The 10,767-nt window shown below is 56.1% G+C and overlaps 1 protein-coding gene across 1 annotated transcript in view; it reads left to right on the top strand.

Moving 5' to 3' along the window:
* The window catches only part of ABTB2 (ankyrin repeat and BTB (POZ) domain containing 2), a gene marked incomplete at its 5' end in the record, with an annotated part of 185,313 nt that overhangs the window by 170,737 nt on the left and 3,809 nt on the right, over window positions 1-10,767 (top strand). The window contains 7 exons of the mRNA XM_010831838.1: window positions 142-238; window positions 496-631; window positions 3,918-4,147; window positions 5,607-5,785; window positions 6,693-6,798; window positions 6,912-7,014; window positions 7,539-7,629. Coding sequence (XP_010830140.1) covers window positions 142-238; window positions 496-631; window positions 3,918-4,147; window positions 5,607-5,785; window positions 6,693-6,798; window positions 6,912-7,014; window positions 7,539-7,629 — 942 coding nt within the window. The remainder of the gene's footprint in view (window positions 1-141; window positions 239-495; window positions 632-3,917; window positions 4,148-5,606; window positions 5,786-6,692; window positions 6,799-6,911; window positions 7,015-7,538; window positions 7,630-10,767) is intronic.

Genomic DNA, 10,767 nt, shown 5'->3' with positions numbered 1-10,767 from the left:
CTACAATTCTGGATGCCTGAGGGAGCTGGCTCTTGGTCACATGCCAGGAGAAAACTAAAGGTCACTCCCCGAAGCCTCCCCTGCACCCGACCCAGGCAACACTCCCCTCCATGCTCAAGTGCCCTTCCTGTGCCTTGGCAGTTGCTCCTGGATGCTGGCGCCCACGTGGAGGGCTCTGCAGTGAACGGCGGCGAAGACAGCTATGCTGAGACGCCCCTGCAGCTGGCCTCTGCGGCCGGTAGGTGTACCGCTGCCCTGCCCAGCCAGGGTCCCTGACTGCCCTGCAGTTCCACCTGGCCCTCCTCACAGTGTCACCCTGCCTGGCTGAGCCGCACACACAGACCCCCATGGCAAGCCTTGAAACCCCTGCTTCAGGTCACCAGGGGCTCCCCCTCACTCCATCGTCAGTGTTTCTATGGTGCTCAGTGCTCAGACAGGCCCAGCAGAGGGGCAGCGACGTGGGTGGTGGAAGCATTCCTGGCCCGTCTCTTTCAGGGAACTACGAGCTGGTCAGCTTGCTGCTTAGCCGGGGCGCCGACCCCCTCCTCAGCATGCTCGAAGCCAACGGCATGGCCTCCTCCCTCCACGAGGATATGAACTGCTTCAGCCACTCGGCCGCCCATGGCCACAGGTACCCACCTGGGGCTTCCTGCCCCGTGTTCTGTGGAGCATGAAGCAGGCTGTCAGGAGCAGAAGAGCTAGGCCTGGAGATCTTTCCAGAGATGGAGGGGAGGGGTGGATAGAGGGTAGCTGCCTACACACCAGCCAGAAAGAAGATACAGGTCTTCAGGCAGCATGTGGGCCCAGAGGGTGGAGGCCTGGAAACACGGGGTGGTGGGTGCCCAGGGAAGGCCCTCCCATTCCCCCATAAGACCCTCCACCTGCAGCCACCCAGGGCTGCCCCAGGACCCCATCCGTTCCTGTGCCTGGGCTGCTTCTCCATTGCCTGCCACAGCCTGGAGCGCTAGGGGCTTCCACCCAGACTTCAACTCCACCATGAAGATGCTCCTGGCAGCTCTGCTAGAAATCACATCCTGCTCCAGGAGCGGATGGTGGACCCTGCTTTTTAGGGGCCAGGCCTGCCTGGGGGTGTGACAGGGCAGAAGTGAGACCAGAACAGCTGGTCTCACCTAACCAGAGTTAGGCTGCTCTGGGGTCAAAGGGCAACAGGGAAGAGGTGAGTAGAAGACAAAGAGGGACTCCCTTAAGGGACCTGGGTCATCCCACTGTTGCTCTGTCAACTCAGCGGGTTAACAGAGTACCCAGTGTTGCACAGCCCAGCCTCCATCACAAGGTGGGGAAGGGGTTGGGGAGGGGCAGGCAGGTCTGCAGGGAGACAGCTCTACCCCCAAGTGGCCTGGGGGCCTGCCCATGAGACACAGGATGCGACAGAAGAGCCTGGGGCTTGGAACCCCCTCTGAGTCTGCATCCCGCTCGGTGTGACATGAGCAAGATGTATTCATCACCCATGAATACTGAGGTTCCTCTCTCAGGGAGGGTTAAATGCACTGGTACATGGCAACATCAGGATTGCTGGGAGAAACATCAATAACCTCAGATATGCAGATGATACCACTCTCATGGCAGAAAGTGAAGAAGAACTAAAGAGCTTCTTGATGAAGGTGAAAGAGGAGAGTGAAAAAGCTGACTTGAAACTCAGCATTCAAAAAACTAAGATCATGGCATCCAGTCCCATCACTTTATGGCATGTAGATGGGGAAACAATGGAAACAGTGAAAGACTTTATTTTCTTGGGCTCCAAAGTCACTGTGGATGGTGACCGCAGCCATGAAATCAAAACATGCTCGCTCCATGGAAATTGTGAAAGTGCTGCACTCAATATGCCAGCAAATTTGGAAAACTCTGCAGTGGCCATAGGACTGGAAAAGGTCAGTTTTCATTCCAATGCCAAAGAATGTTCAAGCTACCACACAATGCATTCATCTCATGGCATCCCCGGAGAAGGCAATGGCACCCCACTCCAGTACTCTTGCCTGGAAAATCCCATGGATGGAGGAGCCTGGTAGGCTGCAGTCCATGGAGTTGCGAAGAGTCGGACATGACTGAGCTACTTCACTTTCCCTTTTCACTTTCATGCATTGGAGAAGGAAGTGGCAACCCACTTCAGTGTTCTTGCCTGGAGAATCCCAGGAATGGGGGAGCCTGGTGGGCTGCCGTCTATGGGGTCGCACAGAGTCGGACACAACTGAAGCAACTTAGCAGCAGCAGCACGCTAGTAAAGTAATGCTCAAAATTCTCCATGCCAGGCTTCAGCAATACGTGAACCATGAACCTCCAGATGTTCAAGGTGGATTTAGAAAAGGCAGAGGGACCATAGATCAAATTGCCAACATCCGCTGGATCATCAAAAAAAAAAGAGTTCCAGAAAAACATCTACTTCTGCTTTATTAACTATGCCAAAGCCTTTGACTGTGGATCACAACAAACTGTGGAAAATTCTGAAAGAGATAGGAATATCAGACCACCTTACCTGCCTCCTGAGAAATCTGTATGCAGGTCAAGAAGCAACAGTTAGAACTGAACATTGGAAAAACAGACTGGTTCCAAAACTGGGAAAGGAGTATGTCAAGACTGTATATTATCACCCTGCTTATTTAACTTATATGCAGAGTACATCATGAGAAATGCTGGGCTGGAGGAAGCACAAGCTTCATCAAGATTGCCAGGAGAAATATCAATAACCTCAGATATGCAGATGACACTACCCTTACGGCAGAAAATGAAGAACTAAAGAGCCTCTTGATAAAAGTGAAAGAGGAGAGTGAAAAGTTGGCTTAAAGCTCAACATTGAGAAAACTAAGATCCTGGCATCCTGCCACTTCATGGCAAATAGATGGGGAAACAGTGGAAACAGTGGCTGACTTTATCTTTTTGGGCTCCAAAATCACTGCACATGGTGACTGCAGCCATGAAATTAAAAGACGCTTACTCCTTGGAAGGATAGTTATGACCAACCTAGACAGCATATTCAAAAGCAGAGGCATTACTTTGCCATCTGTCTAGCAAGGCTATGGTTTTTCCAGTAGTCATGTATGGATGTGAGAGTTGGACTATAAAGAAAGCTGAGTGCCAAAGAATTGATGCTTTTGAACTATGGTGTTGGAGAAGATTCTTTTTTTTTTGGAGAAGATTTTGAGAGTCCCTTGGACTGCAAGGAGATCAAACCAGTCAATCCTAAAGGAAATCAATCCTGAATATTCATTGAAAGGACTGATGCCAAAACTGAAGTTCCCAATACTTTGGTCACCTGATGCAAAGAGCCGACTCATTGGAAAGATGCTGGGAAAGATAAAAGTCAGGAGGAGAAGGGGACAACAGAGGAAAAGATGGTTAGATGGCATCACCAACTCGATGGACATGAGTTTGAGCAAGCTCCTAGAGGTGATGAAGGAAGGACAGAGAAGCCTGGCGTGCTGCAGTCCATGGGGTCGCAAAGACTTGAACACAACTGAGCCACTGAACAACAGCGTGGGAATATGCAAGTCAGCTGCTATTAGGATGATTGTTGTGTATCAGGCTCTGCATGTGATGTCACTTGAGCCTCACATTAACTGGGAGAGGACGATACTGACTCCCCATGCTACACTGACAGACCCATCAGGGCTCAGAGAGGTAGAACGACCTGTCAGATCGCACAGGATGGCAGAGCCTGCTTGGCCCCAGAGCTCATGACTTCTCAGCAGTACCCGGATGGCAGAAGGGAGAGGTCTTCTGCACCTTTCCCTGACTCACCTGGGGGCCCAGCCTGCCTGGGAAGGGAAGACCACGAGCCCTTTTTGCCCGCAGACACCCCGTAGTTGGCCCGTCTGGGCCACAGGACGCTGAAAGGCAGCTCGGCAGGCACCATCCATGGCGGGAGCCTTGGACATCGCCCTTCTTTGTCCCTTTCCCTGCAGGAACGTCCTGAGGAAGCTCCTGACGCAGCCACAGCAGGCTAAAGCGGACGTGCTGTCCCTGGAGGAGATCCTGGCTGAGGGCGTGGAAGACAGTGATGCGTCCAGCCAGGGCAGCGGCAGCGAGGGGCCCATGCGACTGAGCCGGACACGCACCAAGGCCCTCCAGGAGGCCATGTACTACAGCGCAGAGCACGGCTACGTGGACATCACCATGGAGCTGAGGGCGCTGGGTGAGGCCACGTGGTGTGCGTGTACAGACACAGGCACACACAGAGACACACACACACATGCTGTGCTGCTCCTCAGTGTGCATGCACGCACGCACACACACACACACACACACACACACACATGAGAGGGCCAGGCCCACAGGCCAGACAGGCCAGGAGGCAGTGGAGTGCAGGGAGGGCCTCCGTCCTCTCAGACCAAGATAGGTGGTGCCCTGAGCCTCAGATAGTCCTCAGTGGGGACATATCAAAAGCCTCACCCAGCCTTGTGCCCTCAGGGCCCCCAGCTTCCCTGGTCGAGGCCTGGGCATGTGGGAGCGTCTAGAGCACCAGGAGTCCACATTTCTGGTCAGTGAGATGCTCTCCAGTCCATCAGCCCGCCTCCCCCCTTCCTTGGCCTGCAAGCTTGCAGACTTCTTTCCTCCCAGGCGGCTGGTCAGACAGACCTGGGGGAGATCCCAGCCCTGCCACGTTCCCTATTGCTCCTCCCCTACGGATGTGAAGTCGTCACACGCAGCACAGGGCCCGGCGCCCACTAACCATGGGCGTTCAGTGCGTGACGACAGCATCTCTCCTCTCCCTGGGGGCCATGACACATGAACACCCAGCGCTGGGCCAAGGAAGCGGGAGCCACATGGCCCTCTGGGGGCAGGCCAGCCTCAGTGCTCTTCCCTATGAAATGGGAATATCACTCCTGCACACAGTCAGTAAACCAGGGATGCTGACGCTACCCTTGGCACCATGTCCCCAAGGAATGCCATCAGACCTTTTTAAATCCACAGTGAGGCTGGGGAGTAAGAAGCAATCTCTAATTACTGGAAACATCGCTAGTTTTTGTCATGACCTTTACAGAGCAGCTTTGGATTACTCTGCGGCCCCAGTGACACACTCCAGGGAGCTGGTAAACAGTAATTACATGGCATTGCATGTGAACAGACACACCAGGGAGCCAGGCGCTGGGAAAAGCCCTCAGTGACAGAACAGGGTTCATTTCAGGCTTCTAGACCGGCATGGGGTCCTCTTGTCCCCAAGCGCCCTGCATATCCTCCGGGTGTTCGAGTCTCTGGGGCCACCCCTCCTAATTATAATGGTTCCTCCCCAGTAGGTAATTCCGGGGCCTGACAAGCCAGTGGGGCCAGTGTGGGTGCTGGGCCTGCACTTGAAGGCTCCCAGGCTGAGCTGTGGATATTCAGAGCTCAGGCTCCCTGCACTTGGTCTGAAGCCATTCCTCCACCTTATCTGATGGGAACTTTGAGACCATTTTATGTCTCAGGGAGGCCTGTCAGGGTGAACGAATGCTTTCCTTACTGGCTGCGCTGAGCTGCAGAGAGGGAGTGCCCCCGGTTGGGCAGGCATCAGGTGCATTGGCCTGCCAGAAAGGGGGCTGTCATGAGGTGGGCTCAGTGGTCCCTTTGGGGAGCGCTCTGCCCGGGGGTGACTGCCCTACCCCTTCCCGGCCCAGGCGTCCCCTGGAAGCTGCACGTCTGGATCGAGTCTCTGAGGACGTCCTTCTCCCAGTCTCGGTACTCGGTGGTGCAGAGCCTCCTGCGGGATTTCAGCTCCATCAAGGAGGAGGAGTACAACGAGGAGCTGGTGACCGAGGGCTTGCCACTCATGTTTGACATCCTTAAGACCAGCAAGGTGAGACAGCCCTGGAGGCCCCAACAGCCCCAGGACAGATCCGGAGACTGACACACAGGCAGACAGACCGCAGGATGCAGACAGACCACAGGACGGACCTGGAGACTGGCACACAGGCAGACAGACCGCAGGACGCAGACAGACCACAGGATAGACCTGGAGACTGACACACAGGCAGACAGACCACAGGACACAGAGACCACAGGATGGACCCGGAGACTGACACCCAGGCAGACAGACTGCAGGATGCAGACAGACTATGGGACAGACCCGGAGACTGGCACACAGGCAGACAGACTGCAGGATGCAGACAGACCACAGGATAGACCTGGAGACTGACACACAGGCAGACAGACCACAGGACGCAGACAGACCACAGGATAGACCTGGAGACTGACACACAGGCAGACAGGCCACAGGACGCAGACAGACCACAGGACGGACCCGGAGACTGGCACACAGGCAGACAGACCACAGGACGCAGACAGACCACAGGATAGACCTGGAGACTGACACACAGGCAGACAGACCGCAGGACGCAGACAGACCACAGGACAGACCCGGAGACTGACACACAGGCAGACAGACTTAGGGACAGCCCCCTCACAGGGACAGAAGGACACAGGCACCCTGCAGGTGGACGTCCAGCCCTCGCCCGGACCCACGTTGCCTGACTGCAGAGGCTGGGGGTCTGTCTTGGGGGGAGCCTGGCCAAGAAAGCAATCAGGGGAGTCGGTGTGGAAGGACCGGGCCTGCCTCGCCAGACCAGATCCAGGTGGAATGAAGGGCAGTGCTTCGCTGATCCTGGCCTGGACTTTTGAAGCTGGCCTGGCATACCTGGAGCTGTAAACACACGGCCTCCAGATGGGGGTCCAGCTGACAGCCCTCCCTGCCTCTCCCCCCACAGAACGACTCGGTCACGCAGCAGCTAGCGGCCATCTTCATGCACTGCTATGGCAGCAGCCCCATCCCCCGCATCCCTGAGCTCCGCAAGACGCTGCCGGCCAGGCTCGGTGAGGCCTCCCCACCTCCTCTCCCCTCCCTCTCATCTCTGTCCTCCTTCCCCCTCCCAAGTGCCTGGGCGGCGGGCGCCTCCATCATCCCCTTCTCCTTCCCCCCGCGACAGATCCTCACTTTTTGAACAACAAGGAGATGTCAGATGTGACCTTCCTCGTGGAAGGAAAGCTGTTTTATGCACATAAAGTCCTGCTGGTGACGGCTTCTAACAGGTAGGCAGCCCAGATAACGAATTCTCTGCTCCCCTGGGAAGCGGGGTGGTGGGGGGTGCAGCTTCATTTAGATATGAGGTGACGGGCAGGCTGGAGAAGAGCCTCTACCCTAGAGAGAGTGGTCACAGAGCAGGGGACCCCCCCCACACCCACAGGGGATAGAGGGACAGTCAAGAGGGGACCCAGAGTTCTCCAAGAGGAGCTGAGTCGTTCTGGTCAAGCCATTGCTTTTGATGATTAGAAATCATGAGTGTTCTAACATGAAGGTTGGTTTTCCAGCCACAGGTGTTACGGTCACTAAGCTAGAGGGCAGCTGGGACAGGTCAGGGCTCAGCCCAGCCGTCTGTCAGCCTAGGACGATGTAAAACGTCACTTGCCCAGAATTCTTTTGCGAGCACAGCAGTGATTTTTAAAATGCTCCTGTCCCCCGGTGACCGGTCAGGCGATGGATGGGGCCTTTGCCACACGGTGATGGAATAAAAGTCACGTTCAAGCCCCTCCTTGTCTCATCTCCTTGGCTCCAGGTTCAAGACGCTGATGACCAATAAATCAGAGCAAGATGGCGATGGCAGCAAAACCATTGAGATCGGCGACATGAAGTACCACATTTTCCAGGTGTGTGTACCTCAGGGCTGAGGGCTTTTCTAGGGGTGCCCCTCCCCCCCAGGCCCCCGACCCTGGCTGGTCCATCTGGGTGGGGTCAGCTGTGAGTCAGTCATAGTCTTCCCCTCCATCCCTAATGCCTTCTGTGTTTTGCTGACTCAGTGGTCAGGTTGGAGCATCTAGGCTTTTTCCAGCCAGGGTAGCCTTTCCCTTGTGAGTTTGCAGCTTCAGAGTCTGTTTCATGGGCCCTGAGCTCTAACCACTGGGTGAGGGGTCTGGGCAGCCTGACGGGCATGTAAGGACAGGTGCACACCACACATGCAACTTGTGAGCCCTTGTCCTAAGTGAGCTCCCAGTGCACAGACTTGCCTGAGCACTTGTTGGGAATGCAGAGCCTCAGGCCCCATGCCAGGACTCCCCACAGTTTAACAAAACCCCAGGTGGGTGGAGAGTGGCGTGCACGTGCACCGGTGTGGGCCCATCACTCCTTCCCGGCATCAGACCCTAGCCGCGCCGGCTAAGCAGAAAGAGCCACGGGGAGCCCATCCTGGTCGTGAGAGATCATCAAGGTCAGGACTTGAACATCAGAGGTTGCGTGATGGACGCTCCACAGGCTGGCTGCCAGGAGTGGCAGGCGAGGTCTGGAAGGGACTGGCTGGGGTCTAAGCTGATCCCCAGTGGGGAGCTCCTTTCTAGAAAGTGGTCTTCAGGCTGTAGGGGTGACCCTTAGGGGCTGAGACGGAGGCTAAGAGGCAGCTGGTATGTGAGCCCAGGACCTGGCCTTGCCCGGGACAGGCTTGTACCTAATGGGGAGATCACAGCCTCACAGAAGCATGAGGGCCACCATCTAAAAGGGTTTAGTCGCTCTCTCTAGTTCCCGGCAGTCATCTGTGTAGCATTTAGTCACTTATGGGTACCATGGAGGCAGTGGTAAACAGGACAGGGACCCTGGCCTCCAGGAGACAGGATTATGAACGAATGTGACTGGGAGTGGTGGGGGAGGCGCCAGCAGTGCAGGAAGGGGCGCTGAAGCTGCGGAGGAGGAAATTTCCTGGGGACCAGGGTAGTCAGCCAGGTATCGGGAGCTCCAGGTAGACAGAGCAATGCATGCAGAGACCACGACCACCAGAGACCACACCCTGTTCAGGAAATGCTCTCTGGCCAAGTCGTGGCAGCCATTCAGAAGAACATCCAGAAATGAGGCTGAGGCTGCCCCCAAGGAGCCATCGCATGAAGGGCTTGCGCTTTAACCTAAGGATAGTTAGAAGCTGCTATGAGGTCGCCACCATCGCTGACACTTAGCCAGGCATGGTTCTAAGTGCATTTATCAGTCACAGCACAGCCCAGGGAGGTGCACACATGTTATTATCCCCCTTGGTCCATGAGGTGTCGCAGGCACAGAGAAGTTCAATAAGTTGTCCAAGGTCATGCAGCTGGGAGGTGATAGAGCCAGGGTTCAATCTTAGGACGTGTGGAATGGTCCAGTTTGCGTGACCTCGTGCACTCTGGAGGGTGAGGGGAGGATGGGCAGGACTGCAGCCAGGGGAGCAGGTGAGAAATCCAGCTGAGTGATGATGGCGACTGGTAGAGGCAGCAGGGTAGAGGGGTGTGGATGAGGGGAGAATGGGGACTTGGCGGCAACTGATGACAGGCCATGGAGGAGGCCCAGGGTCGGGCGTAGGGTGTCTCCCCTCCCCTCTTCCCATCCCTTGAGCCAAACTCCCTGGGGAGGGGAGCAACTCTAGAAAGTTGCTTGGCTAAGAAGCCCAAAGTCCAGGTGAGTTGGAGCGTGAGGTGGGGTCACGACCCGGCCCAGGAGGCGGATCTGAGAAGGGCAGAGGGGACTGGGCGGGAGGTGGGGTGAGGGTGCACGTGTGACAAGGGTGACCCCCCGCCATCGAGGCTGCACGTGCTCAGCAGGGGCTGACGCCCGAGGCCGGAGAGGCCATCGAGGCTGCACGTGCTCAGCAGGGGCTGACGCCCGAGGCCGGAGAGGCTGGGCAGCCCTTGACGACTTCTCAGGGTTGTCACGGGGTAAACAGAGACAACAGGTCTAACCTCAGGGCACACGTGGGCCTGGGGCATGTTAGCCACTGGCCTGGCCCTGTGGGTTCTCTGGGAACAAAGCTCTGCCATCCTGCAGGGTTCGGGGCAGGCTGTGGGGCGGGGGCAGGAGAGGGGGGCGGCGGCGTGCGGCTGAAGCCATCGATCCAGGTCCAAGGCCTCCTAAAAAAGCCTAAGTTTCAGAGCAGCCCCCAGACATCTCATTGGCTCTCACAACACAAAGAGAACTTGAGATCTTTGTTTTCTAAAACAGGCAACAGAGGCCCAAGGAGATCTAAGCAATACTATCTCTAATAGAAAGATAATACTGGGCACAGAGGTTATGTAAAATTGCTTAATAGATGAAGAAAAAAGTAAGAAACAGGTGAAATTAATTTTATTCTTATTTAACTTATTGTAGCCATAATGTTTTATTCTTTTCACACTAAGTGTTTGCAATGCAGTTTTGACACAGCACGTATTAATTCAGAGCAGCCATGTTTCAAATGCTCAAAAGTCACAGGTAGCCAGTGGCTATGATTAGACATCACAGGTGTAGACTCTTGCCAGGGTCATTGCCGACTAAACCTAGGCCTTTGGGGGATAGCCCTGCCGTTCTGATGTGGCTCTTGGCCCCAGTCCTGGCCCTGCAGTATTGGGGGCCTTCCTGTGGTCATGCTCCGGTGGCCCACTCTGGGCAGAAGGAGGCGAGGCCATCCCTGCAGCTGGTCCTGCCTGGGGCCCCCCTGGGAGCAGCCCTTTGCCCGCTCCAGCCCTGTGGGCTGCCTGCTTTGAATGACCCACATCCTGCCTGGGAGCTGCCGGGCTGTGGGAAATTAATGTCCGCAGCTGCCTGCTAGCAGCCCGGTTCCCCCAGCGAGGCTCCAAGAGGGCGATTCTGGTCCCACTTCTGTGGGCTCATCTGCCTTCAGGTGCCTCAGGGAGATCCATGGGCCACGAGAGCTGGGCCTGGCCCAGACCAGCTCCAAAAGCAGCAGGAAGCCTCTTCTAGGCCAGGAAGAGAAGCCACGGGCTGGGCCCCTTCTCACCTCGGGGCTGCCCTGAGGCTAACACCTAGGAAAGAATCCCTGGAGATGGGAGCCGCCC

The sequence above is a fragment of the Bison bison genome, unplaced genomic scaffold, assembly GCF_000754665.1.
Source record: "Bison bison bison isolate TAMUID 2011002044 unplaced genomic scaffold, Bison_UMD1.0 scf7180017864531, whole genome shotgun sequence".
Taxonomy (NCBI): Eukaryota; Metazoa; Chordata; class Mammalia; order Artiodactyla; family Bovidae; genus Bison; species Bison bison.
Note: the sequence above shows the minus strand (reverse complement) of the source record. Positions and strands in the feature narration are given on the sequence as shown.